The sequence below is a fragment of the Bicyclus anynana genome, chromosome 26, assembly GCF_947172395.1.
Source record: "Bicyclus anynana chromosome 26, ilBicAnyn1.1, whole genome shotgun sequence".
NCBI lineage: Eukaryota > Metazoa > Arthropoda > Insecta > Lepidoptera > Nymphalidae > Bicyclus > Bicyclus anynana.
Genome location: NC_069108.1, coordinates 5,454,479 through 5,480,443, shown reverse-complemented (window position 1 = coordinate 5,480,443; position 25,965 = coordinate 5,454,479). Strand labels below are relative to the sequence as shown.

The 25,965-nt window shown below is 36.6% G+C and overlaps 1 protein-coding gene across 1 annotated transcript; it reads right to left on the bottom strand.

Moving 5' to 3' along the window:
* Nucleotides 1-3,796: 3,796 nt before the first annotated feature.
* On the bottom strand, nt 3,797-17,006 carry LOC128199648 (phenoloxidase-activating factor 2-like). Its single transcript, XM_052890017.1, has 9 exons — nt 16,931-17,006; nt 14,982-15,106; nt 11,620-11,737; nt 10,575-10,784; nt 8,148-8,253; nt 7,188-7,293; nt 6,552-6,727; nt 5,617-5,781; nt 3,797-4,613 (listed from the first exon to the last, which is right to left on the bottom strand). The coding sequence occupies exons 1-9, from the start codon at nt 16,933-16,935 to the stop codon at nt 4,467-4,469; spliced, it is 1,158 nt and encodes a 385-aa protein (XP_052745977.1). The 5' UTR covers nt 16,936-17,006; the 3' UTR covers nt 3,797-4,466.
* Nucleotides 17,007-25,965: the final 8,959 nt, after the last annotated feature.

Genomic DNA, 25,965 nt, shown 5'->3' with positions numbered 1-25,965 from the left:
GGATACTTTTGATAATTATTCTTACATATTTAACAGTTGATATGTTCATAATTTGAACGCATTTTAACATATTATTGGTAATGAATATTTGACATTGCACTAAATTTGACTTTAATATTATTTTATTTTATTAGTCACAGTAATTTTAATTTAGATTAGTATTGGTCATAGAATCATAAAATGACAAATTGTATGAGCTATTAAGTTTTCTTTTTTTTTTTCGTTTGAATAAAAATTAGGATTAGGACGACGACATCAACAAAAAAAATAAAATTTCGCTATAAATATCAATTTATTCAAAGAACCAGGGCCGTATTAAGAATATATTTCTATACTGAGTTTTCCTTACATTGTATTTTATTTCATAAAAAAACATTTATATAAAACCTCGATGAAAAGGAAATAAACTTAGATGCGTTTTTGATGTGTAAAATATATATTAACAATATGGCATTACAACTTGTAAGGTCAAAATATCCAGCAGTGATTATAATAATATTTAGAGTATTTAATTTCTTCGACTGTCAGTTGCTTTGATATATTTACGACATTTTGCGTATTTCGTATGGTATTTTTTGATACAAGCAGGTAATTAAATTAATGGTTTACAGTTCAATACTTTACAAACATATTCTCATTTTACGATTGCCAAATTAAATAATTACAAGAGAAAAGTGGATACGCCTTGTTCAATTAGAATGAAATGTTGCACCGAATGATGCAATAAAAACCCCATAAAAGCTCCATATAATCTAATTCAATTTGATAGCTAATGATTTCTACTATCGTCCCTTAAAGGGGTCGCTATAAGTTTCCAGTGACCCTGTATATTAGCACACTCATTTACTTTATATATATCCGCATTTCGATTTTACGACTTATTTGTTGGATCAAATTCCATCATAATATTTTGTCATAATGTAATGTAAATATTAACACTTGCCGCGTCGTTCTTCGCTATGGCTGTCTGGCTCGTAGTTGCATTTCTTTTGATTAACCGGCTGCAACTTTGGCTGGGCGCCTGGCTGCGATGCTGTTTGATGCCGGCTGCCCGCCCGGCTGTGATGCCAGCTGGGACGCCGGCTGAACGCCCGGCTGTGTCGCCGGCTGCGACGCCGGCTGGGACGCCGGCTGAACTCCCGGCTGCGACGCCGGCTGAACTCCCGGCTGCGACGCCGGCTGAACGCCCGACTGTGTCGCCGGCTGGGACGCCGGCTGAACGCCCGGCTGCGATGCCGGCTGAACGCCCGGCTTCGACGACGGCTGAACGCCCGGCTGCGATGCCAGCTGGGACGCCGGCTGAACGCCCGGCTGAACGCCCGGCTGAACGCCCGGCTTCGACGCCGGCTGAACGCCCGTCTTCGACGCCGGCCGAACGCCCGGCTTCGACGCCGGCCGAACGCCCGGCTTCGACGCCGGCCGAACGCCCGGCTTCGACGCCGGCCGAACGCCTGGCTGTGTCGCCGGCTGGACGCCGGCTGAAAGCCCGGCTACGACGCCGGCTGCGACGCCGGCTGCGACGCCGGCTGCGACGCCGGCTAGGCTCCTGTTGAGCTCTCGGCTGCGGCGCCAGCAGAGCGCCCGGCTGGACGGAGCTACATCCTCGCTTGCGCGTTGAGTTGTTAGTCCAACTTTGTTTGGTTTACCGAGTGCCTCAATTTTTAAAGCTAAAAATAGAAAATGTGGAGGGCAGAAAAAGTATTCATCGAATAAAGAATCATTTCAGATCATACTGTTTTGTTGATTATTAATTACGATTACAAAAATTAATTATCAAGCGTAACAGATTTAATCCAATATTATTAAGTACACATTTATAATAAGATAAGAGACACATTTATAAAAAGGTGTGGGTAAGTATAAAAACCAAATCGTTAAACTAACAACACTTTTGTTGGTAAACCACTCCCAGAAATTGTATTCTAACGTAAATAATAAATAAGTCACGAATTTAAAAAAAAAAATTAAATGAAAGCCATTTCACAAATATACAAATATAAAAACCAGATGTCACCTGCGGTCAATTTACAGCGTTCAGCATATCCCACTTCTGATATTAGGGGTGGAGAGAAAAGAAACTCGAGGTTCACAAACACACCACTTTAATAACACAACTCTTCGATTATAATCACAAAAACTGAGCCCGCCTCATCCATGAAGCCACGTTTTTATACCTTTCCAACGGAATAAACAACAAGAACAAAATATAGTCAAACATCAATCTTTTATCTATACGGATATTGACATAACTTCATTTATGAATTATGTCAATATACGTTTTTAAATCTATTTATTTATTTTAGTTTAGTTTCGTATATTTTAGTTTAATTTTAAGAACAAAGAATTACTCGTCATTATACGTCATGGTACCTACGTATATTGACAACACTACAGTTATAACCAGATTGTAACATATAATGTAGCATATCCGTTAATACAAATGTCTTCTTATTTAATTTTCTAACATACCCTACTTTTACCCCTAGGATTTAGGGTTTTGAAAAATAGATGTTGGCCTATTCTCATAGATACCGGATAAGCACAAACAATTTCGTCAAAATCGGTCAAGCCGTTTCGGAGGAGTATGGCAACGAAAACTGTGAGAGAATTTATATATTAGATTTTTATTTATTTATTTACAAAGTTACACTAGCATTACAGGTCATCCCCAATTCGCTAGTATAGCCATACACAATTTACAAGTAACACAACACTAAAACAATAAAAAATCAAAAAAACTTATTTTACCTAGGTACTATAACAAATAGCCCACTGGGCAGCCTTTGTGAGTTCACTCAAACACTGTTGATTGTTGAAGTTAGATACTATTTATGCTCGGGAAGCGAATTGGGAAACTGTAATTCTCTGGGCATATTTCATGTAAATAAATAAATAAATAAGTTTATTTATTTACAAGGTCACAAGTCTACTTGTAGGAGCCGAACTGCATATTAAATTTTTTTTAACTAAAAAAATTTTTTTTTATTTTTTCATACAAAGTAATTCAAATACTCAGAGGAAGAGACGGCCGCGTGGCGCAGTGGGTAGTGACCCTGCTTTCTGCATCCACGGCCGTGGGTTCGATTCCCACAACTGGAAAATATTTGTGTGATGAGCATGGGTGTTTTCCAGTGTCTGTGTGTATTTATACATTATATAAGTATTTATATGTAGTATATAATTGTATATCAATATTATAATATCAACTATCTTAGCACCCATAACACAAGCTACTCTGTATGCTTACTTTGGGGCTAGATAGGGATGTGTATTGTTTAAGTATATTTATTTATAACACAAAAAAAAAGACACAGTCACACAGCGGGCAATGGAACGAGCTATGTTAAGTTAGTAAGCCCAGGGTCGACCCCTCACCAGGTGGAGTGACGACAGTAGGCGGCTCAGTATCGTGATGTTTGGAAGTCCCTACAAAAGGCCTGTGTCCTGCAGTGGACGTCCATCGGCTGATATGATTATGATGATGAATTCAAATAATTCCAACTATCCATGTGTTATATGGATAGACGGAATTATTAATCTATCCTTGATCCTTAGCAGATGACTTCATCCGCGTAAAAATCGATGTACAATTTCAACTCCTTCGCTGCGTCTATTTATATTTTCGCATGTTTTATGCCAGGCCAGTTTGCAACTGAACGTTTTATTTGCTTGGGTAAAGTGCCTAGCCGAAGCCATGGTCATAGGCCCTACCTACCTACAAACCCCTGGCCGAAGGCCGGTGTACAACTGAATGCGCGGCCATAATGCTCAGCTGAAGCCATGGTCGGAGACCAGTGTTACCAACTCTTCAAAATATTTATCCCTAAAGTTTGTGTCAAAAACCCCTAAAATCGCCTTAATTATTGAGTTGACCCCCTAAAAAATATAAATTCATAATAATTTAGAAATAATATGCTGTAATATATTTCAAAAGTCTATATTTAATACAAACAAAATACTACGTCTTTATCTGAAGATTCAGATTTTTTGAAATCATACATGTGACAATGAATAAATTTAACAATTTTTTTTATTCGATGAAAATTACCGCCAGTTGCCTCAGAGTGGTTGTAGAATAACGTATTATATGTCGTTATAAGTCGCTAGGTCAAGAAAATAATAAATTTGTCATCAATTTAAAAATATTAAAGAGTCAAAAAATCCCTGAAAATTTCAGACGCCTAAAAAAATCCCATTTCACTCATTTGCCCCCTAAATCTGGGGGGAAATCCCCTAAGTTGGGAACCCTCGGAGACCCTATCACAAATCCCCGCCGAAGGCCGTTGAACAATTGGGTATAAAATATGAAATAAATAAATAAATTTTGTTCGCCTCAGTTTCAATGCGTTAGCGACATATTTATTTGTATAAAATTTATAGGACAAACAATAAAGTATCGGAAATTATTCCAAAGGCTGTTGCGGCGAAGACGTCCAACGCTTCATGTCATGATGTTGTTCGTGGGTCTAGATTTGCGCGACGTCCACCTGCGACGTGATCCAGCGGTACAGTTTTGGCACGTTGACGTAGACGCCGGGCACGCCGTCTATACCACACCTGTCGAGCCCGTATGCCGTCATACCCACCACCATGTAGCGCGTCTCACTTGGGTCCTGAGGACAACGATATACTTATGTATGCCATCACAGATTAAAGATGCACTTTTTTTTTAGTTTTTGTGAACAGTTTTTAATACATTTAAAAACATAAGACGCCATTATTCTTGAATAATATTGAAAATTACTGATGCGACGCTTCGTGTCGTACTGACTCGAGAATGTATTTGAATTAATAATTTATTTATAATTTAATTTTTGTATTTGTATTTTGAATGGCTGTATTTTGCCGTGTACCGCACGCTCTATCTGTCTTTTATTCTTTAACTAGCGGACAACCCCAACTTCGTCCGCATGAAATTTAGTTTTTCACAAATCTCGCGAAACCCGTTGATTTTTCCGGGTTGAAAAAAAACCCATGTGTTTATGCACGGTATTATCGATCTTCGTTTTATATGTCAGCCAAATCGGTTCAGTAATTACGGCGTTAAAGAGTAACAAACATCCAAACGTACATCCTTTCAAACATTCGCGTTTATAATATTAGTAGGAAGTAGGATTTGTGGTGGTATAAGTATTTCATGTTACGCTCTATCTGCCTTGACGGCCTCCGTAGCGCAGTGGTATGTGCGGTGGATTTACAAAACGGAGGTCCTGAGTTCGATCCCCGGAAGGGCCGATCGAGATTTTCTTAATTGGTCCAGGTCTGGCTGGTGGGAGGCTTCGGCCGTGTTTTACCACCCTACCGACAAAGACGTACCGCCAAGCGATTTAGCGTTCCGGATGTCGTGTAGAAATCGAAAAGTTGTGTGGATTTTCATCCTCCTCCTAACAAGTTAGCCCGCTTCCATCTTAGACTACATTATCGCTTACCATCAGGTGAGATTGTAGTCAAGGGCTAACTTGTAAAGAATAAAAAAAAAGATGCATGCCCTGGACCTACCCCTTCCGGAACTTGTAAAGAATAAAAAAAAAAAAAGGAATCGGAGGCAGAGGTCATATCTGGGCCGTGGTACTCTAAGGCACACCACTGTATAGATGAGTTAGAGGTGGAACTTACCCCGATAGGACAGACAAGAGGCGCCCCACCGTCACCCATGCAAGTGTCTACGTCGGCATATCCTCCTGCGCAGGTCAGGGTCCTGTGCACGGTATATTGTGGTCCCAGAATCGTTTTGCGCAGCATCCTTTCACAATCCGCTTTGTCGACTAGGGGTAAGGGTATCTGGAATAATAAAAACATTTTACATTTTTGTTACAATAATAAAAGCATACATACATTTTTGTTACAATAATAAAAACATTTTATATTTTTGTTACAATAATAAAAACATTTTACATTTTTGTTACAATAATAAAAACATTTTACATTTTTGGTACAATAACATAAACATTTTACATTTTTGTTACAATAATAAAAACATTTTACATTTTAGTTACAATAATAAAAGCATAATAATTTTTGTTACAATAACAAAAACATTTTACATTTTTGTTACAATAATAAAAACATTTTACATTTTTGTTACGATAATAAAAACATTTTACATTTTTGTTACAATAATAAAAACATTTTACATTTTAGTTACAATAACAAAAGCATAATACATTTGTGTTACAATAATAAAAACATTTTATATTTTTGTTACAATAATAAAAGCATAATACATTTTTGTTACAATAATAAAAACATGTTACATTTTTGTTTTTTTTTTTGTAGTTTTTACCCGAGTGTATGTTATGTTATGTTTTTAGCGTGTATTTCTTGTATGTATGTATGTAAGTAATATTCTTTATTATTAGTTTAAATAACACATTTGCTAGTAAAGTATCGCTTATTTCACCAATTTCAATATCGTAATGTATCTCATTACGCACATGTGCCGTAATATAATATTAAACTTTTATCATCCGTCTAAAAACGAACGGTACTATTTAAAATCTTAGCAAAGAGTTTTTATGATAGAAATGTGAGGGTTAGTTTTGTTCAACTACCTTCTTCAGCACATGGGCGTTGTATTGGGAGTTGGTGAAGTCCTTGCCCCACCCCATGCCGTAGCAAACAGTCCCGGGGGGAGGGAGAGTGGGCGCGAGACACGCCAAATTGATGTGCCCCTGGATTGTGAACGGCGTCACCAGGAACAGCAGCGCGGCATCGTAGTGGGCGTCCACTAAAACATTAACATCATTTACATCATCATCATCATCATCATCATCATCATCATCATCATCATCATCATCATCATCATCGTCATCATCGTCATCATCATCGTGATCGTGATCGTGATCGTGATCGTCACCGTCATCGTCACCGTCACCGTCACCGTCACCGTCACCGTCACCGTCACCGTCATCGTCACCGTCACCGTCATCGTCACCGTCACCGTCACCGTCACCGTCGTCGTCGTCGTCGTCGTCGTCGTCGTCGTCGTCGTCGTCGTCGTCATCGTCGTCGTCATCGTCGTCGTCATCGTCATCGTCATCGTCATCGTCATCGTCATCGTCATCGTCATCGTCATCGTCATCGTCATCGTCATCAACATCATCATCATCATCATCATCATCATCATCATCATCATCATCATCATCATCATCATCATCATCATCATCATCAAAAATGCAATGACTTACGTCTCGCAAACTCTAGATGTGTGTTGATTCTGTCGACGTCACGTTCCTGGTATGGAAGGTATTCGTTCTCATTCTGCGTCTCCCACTCACCGGCGCGGCACTTGAGCTGTGGACAGCGTCTTCAATAAATCAAAAAATCTTTTCAATAAAAAAGTTCAACGGACTTCAAAATCACAAAAATAAAAAGCAAAAAATAACAGCTAATCACTTTGAAGAGAGTGCCAAACCAGCGGTGTATTTCTTTCTGAAAGAACTACGGGAAAAAAATCGTCTGAAAATCCTAAAATTTTACGATTTTAACGGTTTGAGTTAATGCATCACTGTGTTGGCACCGCCTTCAAAGTGATCAGAAGGTACATACGATGTTATTTTTCGCTGTTTAGTTTATTTTTGCGATTTGGAAGTCGGTTAAACATTTTTGTTAAAAATATTTCTCTTAAGTAATGACAAAACCAAAAAAAAAACTAAATAAAAAAAACATGCGTCGAATTGTTGGAAATTATAAAATAAACTAATATCAAATAAACAGTGCTTTAAGTTCCTCGATTTCGTTTCATTAAATTCCTTGACACGCATAAGTTTGCCTAATTTTACTAACAAATTAACTTCAATCAATACATCTCTACAGATTATATCCCCGATGATATTATATCCCCGTTTTCCTACTGGAACGGGGACCACGCGGGTAAAACCATGCAGAATCTGCTAGTCCTACTGATCCTACTGTGTATGGTATTTTAGTCTTTTACGCCTCGACTACTGAACCAATTACCTGAAATTTGGTATATATATATATATATATAATAAACTAGCTGCCTGGATTAACACATAGGCTACTTTTTGTCCCGGAGAAATTCATGGTTCCCGAGGGATTTGTGAAAAACTAAACTCCTCGCAGACGAAGGGCGTCCGCTAGTCCCAAATAAAGAAACAAAACCAACATTGGAATGACAAACATACCTGATTTGGCCTTAACGAGTCAACCTTGTGTGCGGCGGTTAGGACGACAGACGGGCTTATGAGGGTCCCTCCTCCTATGTAGTCCTTGTCGTTCCAGACACCATCGCTGTGAACCACAATACCAAGTTATACGCCATCATTATCATTGTATCAGCCACAGAATAAAGATGATCCAGAATGAGTCTTTACAAGCAGCGGTGAAGCCGGTGAAACTCATAAAAAAAAATTAAAAAAAAAACCTCCTTGACATCCACATATACAAACTTTTTTCATAATTTTACAATTACTTAAATTGATAACTTTGTTTTTTTGTTTTCGACTATAATTACCACCATTACTGTAAATTAAATTAAATAATCTTCACATAGGTAAACTTAAAAAGTTCTAGTGCTAAACGAAGCCATCTTTTAAAAGTATATACAGCATGTAGGCCGTGATAGCCCAGTGGATATGACCTCTGCCTCAGATTTTGGAGGGTGTGGGTTCGCATCCGGTCCGGGGCTTGCACCTCCAACTTTTCAGTTGTGTGCATTTTAAGAAATTAAATATCACGTGTCTCATACGGTGAAGGAAAACATCGTGAAAAAACCTGCATACCAGAGAATTTTCTTAATTCTCTGCGTGTGTGAAGTCTGCCAATCCGCATTGGGCCAGCGTGGTGAACTATTGGCCTAACCCCTCTCATTCTAAGAGGAGACTCGAGCTCAGCAGTGAGCCGAATATAGGTTCATAATGATGATATACAGCATTGTTATTTGTTGTCCAGTTAAACTTAAAAATTAAACTACCTACACTTAAAACTACAAATTACATTTACGTCAAGTGTCCTATTGATTGAATTGTTAAATAATTACAATGAATACTAATAAATTATAAAATTAAACAAATTAATCTTCTTTACTATATAAAAATAAGTCAGGTTTTCCTTCCTGATGCTATAACTCCAGAACGCACGAACCGATTTCTAAGGTTTTGCATTCGTTGGAAAGGTCTCGGGCTCCGTGAGGTTTATAGCAAAGAAAATTCAGGAAAAAAAAACAACAGAAAAGCGGGAAAATCTTTTTTCACATACAGCGCCATCTCTGATACATAGCATATACTACAAACAAATATTGTAGGGGTATGGTATGGTAGGGTAGGGTAGGGCAGGGGTAGGGGTAGGGTAGGGTAGGGGTACGGGTAGGGTAGGGGTAGGGGTAGGGGTAGGGTAGGGTAGGGTAGGGTAGGGGTAGGGGTAGGTAGGGGTAGTTTACATCGAGTTTCACGCGGACGAAATCGCGGGCGTCCGCTAGTCATACAATAAAAAGAAAAAAATTAAATTATAACAGAAATAAGTCATAAGCAACTAATAAATTTAAATGTCAATAAATATCCAATAAATGTATATAATTTAAAATGAATGTAAAATGTATTTGAAATTAAGTACCAATTTAATTAAATTTAAAGGACATGTCCCAAAATGGGCCTTTATTATTTATAATTTATAAGCAGGTCGATAGTATTTTTTACGGATAGAAGATACAAATTGCTGTTGAGGGAATAATTTTCATAATTTTCGGAACCCGTATTAATTAGATCGCATAGAAGATACAAGAGCCGTGATAGCCCAGTGGATATGACCTCTGCCTCCGATTCCGGAGGGTGTGGGTTCGGATCCGGTCCGGGGCATGCACCTCCAACTTTTCAGTTGTGTGCATTTAAGAAATTAAATATCACGTGTCTCAATCGGTGAAGGAAAACATCGTGAGGAAACCGGCATACCAGAGAATTATATTAATTCTCTGCGTGTGTGAAGTCTGCCAATCCGCATTGGGCCAGCGTGGTGGACTATTGGCCTAACCCCTCTCATTCTGAGAGGAGACTCGAGCTCAGCAGTGAGCCGAATATGGGTTGATGACGATAGAAGATACAAATTGCTGTCGAGAGAATAATTTTCATAATTATTTTTGGAACCCGCATGCGGGATCCAAAACTTTTTTTATTTTGAATTATAAGCCCTTTATTTTATGTTCTTTTAAGATAAAAATAATTTGTTCTGCTTAGTTGACACTCGGAATAAAGGCCCAGGCTCCATACAAAATTGGGGCATGTCCTTTAAACTCAGACCAATTATAGAAGGACCTGTATCGCACTCATAGTCACGAACAAAATTGTCTGTCATTTTCTGAAGAAAACTAGCTTAGATTTGATACATTTCTTATACTAAACTAGAAGTTTTTGCCCGTTTTTTACACCATTCAATTACACAAAAAGGTATTTTTACGGAGCTCTTTAACCGACGAACGCGATTACAACTATAAAACATCAATTCTATAGACACAGTTTTTTAAATCGCATTAGATCGTTGATCATATACTTTGACAGAAAAGTTACGTCTAGCGAGGCAGGTCCTATACAATAATTGGTCTGAGCTTTCAAGTGACTTACGTTTTCTTCAACAAAGCGACCATCCAGGGGAACTCTGCGAAGTCAGCTCGTCCACTGGCGGTGGTGCCAGTCTGTCTGAAAACTCCAGCGCCTATGTTGCTGTACCCGCAGCCTGTAGTGGGGTTGATGGGGGGCACAACTGGGGTCGTACGTATTCTGTTACGGGGACAACAGATCTGGAGGAACGGGCATTGGCTTGTGTCTTGGCTCCTGAACGTAGAAAAAATAATGTTTTAAATAGCAAAGCCCATTCAGGGAACCCTAAAAACCGGTCCAGTGCGCGCACCACGCGCGTTGTAGGGTTCCGTTTAATAAATTATATTAAAATGTTATAGTTATGAATTATTTACATTGACTCCACTCCACTCTAATGTGTAACCGACCAAAATTTGGTCAATGACGTTTCACCAAAGACCTTATACTTACTAACTAGACTGTGCACCATGGCGAAGAAAACGGTCCGAGCGAGAGGGCTCTCCGTGGTTGTGTGTCCTTTTCTAATTAGGTGACCATGACAAAACAGGACATAGTACTAATTGTTTGAAAAACGATTGTGTAAGTATACTAATAAATATTGATGCTACATAACTATGCTACTTACATCTACCTAATTTATTGTGAGTAAAAATATATTATTTTAGAATCTGCTTACTTACACTTGGATTAATTAATTATAAGTATAAGGTCTTTGCGTTTCACCCCAATGTGTATCGACCAAAATATGGTCGATTGCGTAGTGTTTTATTTTTCACCTTCTTTTGGTTATTTATCCCCTTTTGTGTCACACTCTTACTTATATTACACATAGTAAAAAGAACAAGGATGGCAATAGGTCCCTCACTACTTCTACAAAACACGTCTTTGGATATGAAATTCTTTTTTTTAACCACGCTCTGGGTTAGTCCAAACCTAACCTAACCCCTCTCATTCTGAGAAGAGACTCGAGCTTAGCAGTGAGCTGAATTATAATGAAGGGCGGACGAAGTTTTGGTCGTCTGCTAGGAATTAATAAATTTTTACCTACTTTTACATAATAGATTATTACCTGTATACGAAGGCGCGGGTGGCGTCGATTTTTGGCGGTTCGTCCATACACATGGTATATTTGACACATACGCCTTCTTGCTGATCTGTGGTGAAGCAGCTCTCGCCATTTGACGTACCTGCACAGAGGTAGGGATGATGACAGTTTTTTAAGGCTGATTCGCAATTTTCGTGCAAAAAACATGAAAATTTTAAATTTCAAATTATTGTCGATTTACTTTGTTTTTTTTTTCTAATGTATTTAATATACAGCTAATCCTTTAACCTAATATGGATTCTACCTAATTCCTATGGATTACAAAGAAATTACAATGAAATTAGTATTCTATAGGAATTCAGAAATCGACGGTAATGAGAACACAGAGGGGAATAATTTTTAACCAACTTCCAAAAAGGAGGAGGTTCTAAGATCGGCTGTATGTATGTTTTTTTTTATGTATGTCCAGCGATATTTCAGTCATTTGTGGACCGATTTTGAAAATTCTTTTTTTTTGTTTGTCTTCCAGGGTGGTCCCATTTTTATCATGTTGGTATCCAATGATGGCATCTTTGAGAAATCGAGGGGAACTTTCGAAAATCGTATAGACGGCTAGTACGTTTGTTAGTTTTTTCATTAGGTATTTTAAACCACTAGAATTTTATGAAGGTTGGTCTGATGATGGAGCCAAAACATAGACGGTGGAACTCGTCAACGATCAACAGCAGTTACATTTTGTTTGGGCTTGATTAATTTGTATTGATAAGAACATTCCACTTAGATGGATTGTGACTGTATTAGGAATCTGCTGATAAAGACGATGGACAGGGAACTCCTCGACGGTTCACAATATGGACTTGATAAATTATATTGATGAGAACTTTCCACCCATATGGTTTGTGACTGAATTAAGGGTTTGGTGATGAAAACGGAGGACAGTTAGAAAACTTCCCATTGGTTCTCATAATTTCATACCTTCTACATTTTTTTTGGACATTCATCGTACGTCTGGATAAAGAGGGAGTGAAATTTTATGAACTCAACTCAAGTAAACTAAAAAGTGATAAATAACATCGTATGTGCTACCTTCTGATCATGTGTACCTTCCTTACCTTTATGTGTATACCTTTATGTGCTACCTTTATGTGTATGTGTACCTTCTGATCAGTATGAAGGCGGTACCAATTTTGTGATGTATCAAGCAGTTTATATACCATAAAGATTTAGGATTTTCAGGAACAGCTTTGATCAACGCAGCACTAACTTGGTACCGCCTTCATACTGATCAGAAGGTAGCTCATATGATTTTTCACTTTATAGTTTAGTAAAAACATTTTTGTGATTTTGAAGTCAGTTGTATTTTTTGTGAAATTTTTTATTAAACACAAGCTTACAGAAAAGTCGTACTATTTTTTTTTTTATAAATAAATATACTTAAACAATACACATCACTATCTAGCCCCAAAGTAAGCATACAGAGTAGCTTGTGTTATGGGTACTAAGATAGTTGATATTATAATATTCATATACATTTATATTTATATACTACATATAAATACTTATATAATGTATAAATACACACAGACACTGGAAAAAACCCATGCTCATCACACAAATATTTTCCAGTTGTGGGAATCGAACCCACGGCCGTGGATGCAGAAAGCAGGGTCACTACCCACTGCGCCACGGGGCCGATAAGCTCTTTCTCGGTTCGAGGCGCGTTTGGAACCCTCGTAAAGAACATGTCCCAAAATGGGCCTTTATTATTTATAATTTATAAGCAGGTCGATAGTATTTTACGGATAGAAGATACAAATTGCTGTTGAGAAAATAATTTTCAGATTTTTTGGAAACCGCATTAATTAGATAATATTTTTTGTTGTCTACAAATTAAACATATAATACAGTAAGTGTACAAAACAGCCAATAAAAACACCTGGAATTGAATTCATATCCGGTGTAAGCTGTCAATGTCATGTAATATTGTCAAATGTCAATATGACACAAGTTTTGACGGCCTCCGTGGCGCAGTGGTATCCGCGGTGGATTTACAAGACGGAGATCCTGGGTTCGATCCCCGGCTGGGCAGATTGAGATTTTCTTAATTTGTCCAGGTCTGGCTGGTGGGAGGCTTCGGCCGTGGCTAGTTACTACCCTACCGGCAAAGACGTACCGCCAAGCGATTTAGCGTTCCGGTACGATGCCGTGTAGAAACCGAAAGGGTTGTGGATTTTCATCCTCCTCTTAACAAGTTAGCCATCCATCTTAGACTGCATCATCACTTACCATCAGGTGAGATTGTAGTCAAGGGCTAACGTGTAAAGAATAAAAAAAAAGAAACATTAAATCGTAAACATAGAAGCAGTACACAAAAAAAAATGTTGTCAGCTAATGAAAAAAATACATTCTATTTAATTAATTTAAAAAAATGCGTGTTCCAAAAAAGATATTTTGGGATTTAAGCCCTATATTTTATGTTCTTTTAAGATAAACATAATTTGTTCTGCTTAGCTGACACTCGGAATAAAGGCCCAACCTCCATATAAAATTGGGACTTATACTCCATATAAAATGTCCTTAAATTTTCAGTTTTCGACTAATTATTGTCACCATTGTCTTTTAATATTAATACCTGACGTTTCAAAAGTGCTTGTACTTGACAGATGCTAATGTCACTTTTTAAAATAATGATACCATATTTATTGTCATAGTGATGTCCTGTTCTGTATAGGTAAAAAATAGTGCCTCAGATCATCACTCTTAAAGAGGAATTTTGAACAGAAATAGAGATAGTAGATAAAAAGTAAATTTTTTAGAGATAGTAAAAAATCTTTGCTATTGTGTATTTTTTTTTTCATTTGTTCTTTAATAATTCCGAAATACAATAATACTGAAGTAAATAACTTACTTACGCGGACGAAGTCACAGGCGTTGCTAGTCATTAATAACATAGCATGAAAAATGTGATCTATTAATTAAAAGCATTCATTTAATTTTATTTGTCTCAGTTATTAGTCAAATTAAATAAGGTCTTAGAATAATTTTATTTTCATCATGTGACTCAAAATAGGTTTTATGTTATTATTAAGCCATAGACTGAGAAATATCTTAATAAATAACAGATGTAACTGCTATTTATTAAAATTATTTACTAATTTGATTCAGAACATATTGAGTGAATCATGTTCGTTCACTTTGTCACATCACTATTTTTGATTCAATAAAAATGGTATCACAGGAAACATCAAAAGAGATCGCAGAACTCATTATTCGACTATAAGCCTAACGAAATAAATTAATATTGATTGATTGATTTAAAATGCGAGACGACCCGCTAAAATCGGCACGTCTGGCAACGCTGGTTCTTTGCTCTATTAATCTCTGACCTGTTTTTTGTTGTGGCATTGGTTGTTGCCTCCATGGGATAGTATTGGTCTGGGGGTTTACAGTAAATCTTCTTTGAGCAGAACAGGACACCAGCAACGCCATCAAAATCGGTAATACGTGTAACCTGGAATTGGAAAAAACATGTTTTTAATAGGCTTTTTGACACGTTTTTTAAATGGTCGTAAATTGTTCTTTATCGTTCTACTAGACTGAAAAATAATATATAATTTCATAACTATGTGGTAATTTTTATTTCATGACAATTACCACATTGTTATGAAATAAAAATTCATATCATCATCATCATCATCATCATCATCATCATCATATCAGCCGATGCACGTCCACTGCAGGACATAGGCCTTTTGTAGGGACTTCCAAACATCACGATACTGAGCCGCCTGCATCCAGCGAATGTCTGCGACTCGCTTGATGTCGTCAGTCCACCTGGTGGGGGGTCGACCAACACTGCGCTTTCTAGTGCGGGGTCGCCATTCCAGCACCTTGGGACCCCAACGGCCATCGGCTCTTCGAACTATTAACTTGAAAATTCATAACAATGTGGTAATTGTTAAATTTTTTGAAGACTGTTTGGTTTCGTTAGGGTTGCCAGGCCATAAAATGCAAAGGCCGGACTTCGCACTATATAAGGCCGGACATTTTGCCCTGAAAGCCGGACATGTTTTTTTTATTGCCAAACTTATTGTTTTACAGCTGGGCTGTTGAAAAAAGTATTTATACGTGATGTAAAGTGAGGATGAGATCGAAGATGGAGTGTGCCAGATATATGCATATTCGATATTTATTAAAAGATGGACATCATATTTATAATAAAAAAAACTCTTTTACGAATTTGAAATGTTATTAAGTTACTGAGAATCGCCACTCTGACAAAAAGCCTGACAAATGCCGGACAGGCCGAACACGTACATATTTGGCCGGACGCGACCGCAAAAAGCCAAACATGTCCGGCTAAAGCCGGACACCTGGCAAGCCTAGGTTTAGTTCGTAAATAATAGGCTACTCGCCTGCTGTACAAAACCAAGAAGATTCTTTGCATATTGGCATAGGCCTAGAAACTCTAATCACATTTTTATTTGTGAAAATAATCTCGTAATTATAATATTTTTGTAAAACAAAACTCGTATGAATGACGTCACTTGCTAATGTGTTGTGTTTCGGTGGCAAAAATTTTACGTAGATATTTTTTCATTTATATTAAATTTTTTACTGGTTATTATTGACGGGACAAAATAAAATATAGCTTCCATAATTCAGTTTAAACGCTGTTTACAAAAAAGGCAAGTAGCCTATTATTGTTTTTTGTATTTTATAATAAAATAAGTAGATATATGAGTAATACTTCAATGCATTACTTGTATTAGATCCAGTCTACCCCAATCGATCCACTCTCACCCGATCAATGATCCTAAGTGACCCATTCCCGGGTTATAGTGGATAACTTCCTATCTCTTACAAGAATGGCTTTAACCAGAGGCGTCACTAGGCACTCTGACTAGAAGACATGTCGCATGGATTCGTTTTTCTTCATTTAATTTTTCTTATTTTTGTTTATTTTTACTGTGGTGTTTTGTTTCCTTTTCTTTTTCATGTACCTACTTAATTAGTGTAAATGGATTTGTTCGTACTAATTAATAATAATTATTAAATGAAGTCGCTGGATGTAGGCAGCACCATGGTGTTTGGAAGTGCCTAAAGACAAAAGGTCTATGTCCAGCAATGGATGTCGGTCGAGATGATGATGAATTTTTTTTTTTACCAATTTTGTAATTTTTTTTCATTAAAACTTCGTACTCTTTCAGATTGGTCCATCAAAATTATCGGTTTGAAGGTGTTTTTGGTATGATACATCTTCAAAGTCCGTTGAATAGTTTTATTGAAATTGTATTTAATAAAAATTTGTATTAAATAAATTTTAAAGACTTACCTCATTCTGCAAAAATTGTTCTAACTTAATTAAAATTAACTTAAACTGTCTTATGTCTTTTCAAGTACAATCACTACTGTTTGACAGGTATAGCTTTCGACTCTTTATATAATAATATGGTATTAGAGATGTATCTTTATTCACATATCGATAAATCTTATTTATTTATTTATTTTTTATTTAATATCAAGCAATACCATACATTATTAAGAGCCGTGATAGCCCCGTGGATATGACCTCTGCCTCCGATCCCGGAGGGTGTGGGTTCGAATCCGGTCCGGGGCATGCACCTCCAACTTTTCAGTTGTGTGCATTTTAAGAAATTAAATATCACGTGTCTCAAACGGTGAAGTAAAACATCGTGAGGAAACCTGCATACCAGAGAATTTTCTTAATTCTCTGCGTGTGTGAAGTCTGCCAATCCGCATTGGGCCAGCGTGGTGGACTATTGGCCTAACCCCTCTCACTCTGAGAGGAGACTCGAGCTCAGCAGTGAGCCGAATATGGGTTGTTAACGAACCATACATTACATTATACAATATAATAATAATAATTACAAGTTACATTTTATTACATAATACAAGTTATGGATACCCAGTTTGGGCGTAGCCTTTTGTCGATTGAGTGATAGGGAGACTGATTTTATTTTTTGTTTTTATTTATCATTCAAGTAGTCGTTTACCGTGTAATAGCACTTTTCGACTAGAAAGTCCCTTAATATCTTTGCAAACTATATCTATCTCAGCGTTGCCACATTTTTCTTCTGTCGGACTTTAGGAATTTTTTGAGTTAAAACGCGGTATTCTTTCGACGAAAGCGGGCCATCGTGAAAAATCAACTTTTTGAGTTAAAACGCGGTATTATTTCGCCGAAAGCATCAAGCTTTTCGGGACATCGTAAAAAGTCGTATGTAATCAAAGAAGTTTTTGAGTATTTATCTTTTTATTTGAGTTCAAATTACGTTTACGTGGCAATAGATAATATTTTTTTTTATTCTTTACAAGTTAGCCCTTGACTACAATCTCACCTGATGGTAAGTGATGATGCAATCTAAGATGGGCTAACTTTCGGTTTCTCTACACGACGTCGTACCGGAACGCTAAATCGCTTGGCGGTACGTCCGGCGATTCCGAGACTTGGTTGCTAACTATGGTCCTCATAAAAGCTCAGAGTCACACAGCGGGCGATGGAACGAGCTTTGTTAGGAGTATCTCTGCGTGATCGAATCAGAAATGAGGAGATCCGCAGAAGCACCAAAGTCACCGACATATCTCAACGAGTTGCGAAGCTGAAGTGGCAATGGGCGGGGCACATAGTTCGAAGAGCCGATGGACGTTGGGGTCCCAAAGTGCTGGAATGACAACCCCGCACTAGTAAGCGCAGTGTTGGCCGACCCCCCACCAGGTAGACCGACGACATCAAGCGAGTCGCAGGGATTCGCTGGATGCAGGTGGCTCAGTATCGTGATGTTTGAAAGTCCTTACAAAAGGCCTATGTCCTGCAGTGGACGTCCATCGGCTGATATGATGATGATGATGATGATGATGATGATGATGATGATGATGATGATGATAAAAATATGAATATATAAAAAATATATCAATATATAAAAAAATATATAAAATTGGCTGGTGGGAGGCTTCGGCCGTGGCTAGTTACCACCCTACCGGCTAAGACGTACCGCCAAGCGATTTAGCGTTCCGGTACGATGCCGTGTAGAAACCGAAAGGGGTGTGGATTTTCATCCTCCTCCTAACAAGTTAGCCCGCTTCCATCTTAGACTGCATCATCACTTACCATCAGGTGAGATTGAAGTCCTTGACTTCAACTAACTTGTAAAGAATAAAAAAAAAAAAAATCAAATCTGATGAGTAAATTCTAATTTATCGATAAATCGATCTTTTGAATACACCGTGAAATACTCGCGCATCACTAGTGTGATAGTAGGGTCAAATGTCAAATAAAAACAGCAATACAGAGTATGATAACTATTTTTTATCAAAATAAAAATTTTCCTCATTTATTTATCCCAATAATAAAAATTAACCAAATGGTAAAATCCTATGTATCATATATTAGAAAATACCTAATACCTAGTGGTTTGTATCGATCACCAATGGACGAAAACTTTATAGTAGGGGAGACGAAGAGGGGGTTTTTGCAGTTATTCGAGCGCGGCAGATGAAGATATGGAACTATACCTTGCACGTTGTTGAGTACCTCCACCAAGTGTAAGCCCTTAATATTGGGTACGTTTAGGGCAACCAAAAAAAAAACCAACTTCAGAAATACTCAACCAGCACGTCAGATTAAGTTATGGTAGGTGAATTGATAGCTGAATAGGCTACTCGCCTGCTGTTTAAAACTAAGAAGATTTTTTGCATATAGGCAGTTTAGATGCCTAAAAACTCTAATCAAATTTTTATTTGTGAAAATAATCTCGTAATTGAAATATTTTTATAAAACAAAAATATTTTTATAAAACAAAATTGTATTTTTATCACGCCACCGCAAACGCCAATCATAAACTGTGACGTCATTCGCTACAAGGCATCGGTTTAAATTAATGAAAATAAGTTTTATTAATAAGCTTAAAACAATTAGGTCGTCGTTATTAACCCATATTCGACTCACTGCTGAGCTCAAGTCTCCTCTCAGAATGAGAGGGGTTAGGCCAATAGTCCACCACGCTGGCCCAATGCGGATTGGCAGCCTTCACACACACAGAGAATTGAGAAAATTCTCTGGTATGCAGGTTTCCTCACGATGTTTTTCCTTCACCGTTTGAGACACGTGATAATTAATTTCTTAAAATGCACTTAACTCAAAAGTTGGAGGTGCATGCTCTGAACCGGTTTCGAACCCACACTCTGCGGAATCGGAGGCAGAGGTCATATCCACTGGGCTATCACGGCTCTCGTATCTAGTAGTGTATACTCATCTCTATAATCTATCTCTGTATACTCATCTCTGTATTCTCGTCACTATAATATATCTCTTTACACTGATCACTTTAATCTACAAGACTAATATTATAAAGAGGTAGATTACCCCTACTATACCACGAACTTAGTGATATTGTAGGGGTAATCTCTGAATGTACTGAACCGATTTTGAAAATTCTTTTACCACTAGAAAGACACGTTTGTGAGTGTCATGAGTTATATATTTCTTTTAAAAAAAAAAAGGAATATTTTCCATTTTTTTAATATTGTTGCCATTCCACTCCAACTAGTCGGGAAAGAATGTATTAGCAGTGGTTTCGACAGTAGCGGCTCAGTATCGTGATGTTTGGAAGTCCTATAAAAGGCCTATGTCCTGCAGTGGACGCGCATGCATCGTGATATGATGATGATGATGACGACAGTAGACCAACGGGGCGGGGATCGAATCCTTAAATTGCTTTAAAAACGCCATAAAAGACGCTACTACGCGAAGGTCACTGACAATCTGTCAGGGTGTGAGTTACAAGCATGAAAAATTCTTAGATAATGTTGTCAGTTAATGAAAAAAATACATTTTATTTAATTAATTTAAAAAAAATGCGGGTTCCAAATTATTTTTTATTTTGGGGTTTAAGTCCTATATTTTATGTTCTTCTAAGGTAAAAATAATTTGTTCTGTTTAGTTAACACTCGGAATAAAGGCCCAGTCTCCATACAAAATTGGGACATGTCCTTTAAGTTGTATTAACTGGAATACGCATACAAACTCAACTGATAACTTACACCCGTGGTGGAAAAGCTACTTGATTTTGTATCTGAAATCTGCGTCAAAGTAACTCAATATTAAACAATAAGGAAAAAATACTTGATCTTGTCCTCGTTAATCGTCCTGTATGCTCAGTCAGTTACTCATATAGTCTCATTTGTAACATTGACCCTCTCACCGCTTGATATAAATATACCTAATATAATACCGGGCAGACTAGCTGACAATAAGTTCAAACAGAATTTTAACTTTTATAAAGCTGATTATTCTAATTTTTCTGAATTCTAAAAGGAAAAAACAATGATTAAAACTTGCCAAAGAGCTATGGAACGAAGCATAACTAATATAAAAAAAAAATCACAAAATCCGTCACTCCATCATCAGACAGAAAACAAAAATAATAGACGCCCTAACCTTCGCACTTAAAGCCAAATGGAAATGGGCCGGTCATGTCGCTCGACTCACAGATGACCGCTGGTCTGTCAGAATATCGAAATGGCCGGGACCTAAAGGTTCACGAAGATAAGAACGCAAATCACTTCTTAAATAATTGTAACAGAGTGTCAGAACTACATAACATGCCGACATGTATCACCGGAGAGGAGAATACTGAATCCTGACCCAGTCCAAACTCAAAAATTTGCGGAAAATCTAAATGTAGTAAAAATATCCAATTGTTTTTTAATAAACCATTTTTACTGTTAAACTCCGGAATAAAAATCTGCCAAAAAAAGTAATTAAATCCATTACGTTATTTCCTTGTAGCAGACATTGTTTACTACATTGTGTTTTTTAAAAACGATCGATCTATAGTCAGATTGAGTAGGTATTTTAAACTATGTAAATAAACAAAAACAGCTGACTCAGGGGTGCTCAACATTTTATCATTATTTACGAATATTATCATGAAATAAAACTTCCTGTGGTAAACAAATATTTTTTTAATTCTATATTCCTATATAATATATCCTGTTATTTATCAAACAGATAATGCTTCACTTATATTAAGGGTTCCGTAGGCAATAAAGAACTCTTATAGTTTTGTTTCTTTATTATGTAGAAGCAAGCATAAGGTTTCCTCGACATATTTAAACACATTAATCAAAACGGTTTTCTCGGAGGACGATAAGGGTGATTGATTCGTACGTTTCTTTTTTGGTGACGGAAACAATAGCAACGCGGAATAACTGCTCCGGCTAGTACCAGGCTCCGGTTCACTAATTTTCGTACTAAACTAAATAAAATTAATTAAACTGATAAAAAACCCGACTGCATAAATGATAAAAAAACTGAAAAGAAAAAAAAAGCTCAGTCCAGAAGTGTAGAAAACAATTAGAAAACAGTCGGGACCTATTATACTGAATAGAATTTCGTCTACATTTTTTATTAGGTCCCGACTTTAGTTTGATCAATTTTTATATCATTTATGCCGGGTTTTTATATTTGTTTAATTAATTTATTTATTTCACACTTTTTAGTTACGATAGATGGTGAATTTCGGATTTATTGGTTACGTTTGTTACAAAGTACGATAATGTATACCTAAGTCCAACCGAAATTAAGTAAATATTCAAAAAATCTACGCAACCCTCGGTGGCCGAATCCGACTCGCACTTGTCCGATTTTTATAATCAATATATTTCTTTTAGTCTATTTTAGGTGTTTTATAACTACACTTCATAAACCTCGCACCTTATAGTCGTCCGCCTCGCGTATTATGTATAGACTTAATTAATATTAGAATTAATAAATAACGTTTTCCTAATTGTAGTTTTTTTAACATGGCCATGATATACTATTTTGAAATTCTCACAAAAATCCCTTGAATTTGATTCGCATGTTGCAATATTCACAAAAAAAACTTCACCCCGATTCTATAGCGTCTCACAGTCGTCTTGTTGGTTTTTTTTTCTAATTTCACCTATCTAAGAACACTTGGGTTATTAAAACAAATCTAACGTTATCTGAATTACGTAAATCCGTTCAACGGTTTGGAAGATATGAGGTAATAAAGAATATTACATACATACATACAAGATACGCGCGAAAAACATAACCCTTCTTGCAGTCGGGTAAAAACAGTAAACAAACAACAAATAAACTATAATTAACAATAACAACGAAACGAGAACAAAACGAAATAACAACAATTACAAGGGAAGAAAATACGCACGACAGACTGGATTTAGTTAACGAATCATAAACGAATACTGATATATAAGTAGGAGTATTAGTCATAGACAGCAAATAAAGTAGTGTTCTGTGCTGTGAAATGTGAACTGTCAAATGTCAAATCTTCTTTCACTTATTAATACAAAATCAAAAAAAATTATCATAGTATATGGTAATTCTGCAATAAATGAAAGGTTAAATTCACATTAAAATAAAAGAAATCATCGTTTTAATTACAACTTCTTTCTTCTTTTGATATGAAAATACGACATTTATAAAATAATTAAAGTTATAATTTAATTTTATAAATGCACATTTAATACCCATAAAACTCAATATCTTTATTTTTCATAATGGTTTGTGACTCATGTCTGCTTGGGTTCTTTTTATGTCGTTTGTATTGCTTTTGTGCAAACTCTATATATTTAACATAGAGGAATTAGAAATGGAAATGGATCGCACCCAAATGCAGCAACAAAATTGTCTGTCGTTTTTTGAAGGGTACGAGGTAAACTCAGTCATCGATAATATTTAACAAAAATAAATAATAAAATATTTAACAAGAATAATATAATTACAACTTCTTTCTTCTTTTGATATGAAAATACGACATTTATAAAATAATTAAAGTTATAATTTAATTTTATAAATGCACATTTAATACCCATAAAACTCAATATCTTTATTTTTCATAATGGTTTGTGACTCATGTCTGCTTGGGTTCTTTTTATGTCGTTTGTATTGTTTTTGTACAAACTCTATATATTTAACATAGAGGAATTAGAAATGGAAATGGATCGCACCCAAATGCAGCAACAAAATTGTCTGTCGTTTTTTGAAGGGTACGAGGTAAACTCAGTCATCGATAATATTTAACAAAAATAAATAATAAAATATTTAACAAGAATAATATAATCTGTACACAGAATATTAAATTAATGGATCGATGTTTTTGTTCGTTCGTTAGAAGAATAGTATCTATTTTTCTTTTAGATATGCTTGTTTTTATTACAAATTTATTATTTATTATAATTATGTTTTTGATGACCTCCGTGGCGCAGTGGTATGCGCGGTGGATTTACAAGAAGGAGGTCCTGGGTTGGATTCCTGACTGGGCTGATTGAGGTTTTCTTAATTGGACCAGGTCTGGCTGGTGGAAGGCTACGGCCGTGGCTAGTTACCACCCTACCGGCAAAGACGTACCGCCGATCGATTTAGCGTGCCGGTACGATGCCGTAACCGAAAGGGGTGTGGATTTTCATCCTCCTCCTTACAAGTTAGCCCGCTTCCATCTAAGACTACATCATCACTTACCATCAGGTGAGATTGTAGTCAAGGGCTAACTTGTAAACAATAAAAAAAAATCTTAGATTGCATCATCGCTTACCATCAGGTGAAACTGAAATCGAACGTCACGTCATCTTTTAGAGAATTAGAAGTTGTTGACCATTTTTCATGCCATTGAACTACTTACTACACAAACCGGAATGATTAGGGAGTTTTTTCAGTCGACGAAAACGATTACAACAATGAAACATCGATACGATATAAGTATACACGCGTTAGATCGTTGATTGATTGACAGAGAGGTAACGTCTTGCGAGGCAGGTCCTTCTATAATTAGTCCAAGATAATTAATTAATTGTATGTGAATCCGGGCTCAAAAGGGAACCCAGAGCCGTAAAGCTTATTATTAAAAATAAAATGTATGTGAATTGAAACGAAAAGTGTCGCCTAAAAGAACCTTTTTGAGCAGTGATATTGTTGTGTAAAAAGCCTAAAGTTGTGGACTATAGGGTTCGAGCCCTTTAAAGCGTTTTTATTCAATTGTAATCAAGTCAATTGTAGGTTCAAACTGGCTAGAGCCCAGAGCTGCGAAGTCTGATCCAAATGCAAAAATTTACTTTCATAACAATGTCAAACTATCAAAATATGAAATAGACACCTTGGAGTAATTTGTTGAAAATATAAAAATAAATCGGGTTTTCCTTCCTGACGCTATAACTCCAGAACGCACGACCCGATTTCCACGGTTTTGCATTCGTTGGAAAGGTCTCGGGCTCCGTGAGGTTTATAGCAAAGAAAATTCAGGAAAAATTTCAACGTAGGCTAGGGGTAGGGTAGAGGTAGTTGAAAGTTTACATTGAGTTTCACGCGGACGAAGTCGCGGGCGTCCGCTAGTTTGAAAATAAAAAAACATGGGCTGGACATGTCGCCCGACTCACAGATGACCGCTGGTCTGTCAGAATAACGAAATGGCCGGGACCTTAAGGTTCACGTAGCAGAGGCAGACCACGCTGTCGGTGGGTCGACGACATAATGAATTTCACCGGCAAAAACTGGCTACTGAAGGCAAAAGACCGATCAAAATGGCAGGAGGCACCTGGAGGAGGCCTTCACCCTAAAGGGTTCTTCTTTTAAATAAAAGGAAAACAATGTTATTAAAAAGAAATAAAAGGCTTTTTTTTTAATTTTAAAGCTAATTATATATTACGTAATTAGATAATAATTCATACTGTTTTAGCTTCCTTACATTAAATATGACATTTTTCAATAAATAAACTATAAACATAAACGCACAAATAACAAAGATATTAGCGATTTTGTTTGAACCCCCATACAAATCTAACGATCAGCGAACCAACGACGTCACTTATTCGTGCCATTTTGTATGGAGCGTTTCTCAGGGATCCGCGGCAGCGCCGCAAATCTGATCCTTTAAATCCCTGTAGCTCCGAAAGTAATGATCGCAGATACCCTGTTACTTTTACAATTATTAAAGTTGAATTCATTTTTAAATATATTTATTTCTTATTTAATTATTAAATATATTTTATTACAAATAGATATAATAATTTTTAAGAACATTCATTTAAAAGGACATGATTCTGCTCTATTAGCACTCTGGCCTACTCGAAAATTTAATTCACAAAGCCATGTAAAGTTCTGAAATTTTCTACAAAAAAAATACTAGTATACGTTTTACGCATGCCCATAATTATGTTATCCTACACAGATTAAATGTCCATTAATAATTACAATAAAAGTGAAAATATAGAATGCTAAATGTCAGTCAATTTGTTCATAAGCAGATATTAAAGAACAGCAGAAACGTGTTATTAAATTATTTAGAGAGATACCACATGGATATA

What these genes read in the sequence shown, in the direction of transcription:
- LOC128199648 (XM_052890017.1), bottom strand. An exon ending in ACCCGCGCCTTCGTATACAG is followed by an intron (nt 10,785 to 11,619) that starts GTAATAATCTAT and finishes TTCTACGTTCAG; the next exon opens with GAGCCAAGACACAAGCCAAT. An exon ending in ACGCCCATGTGCTGAAGAAG is followed by an intron (nt 5,782 to 6,551) that starts GTAGTTGAACAA and finishes TTATTATTCCAG; the next exon opens with ATACCCTTACCCCTAGTCGA.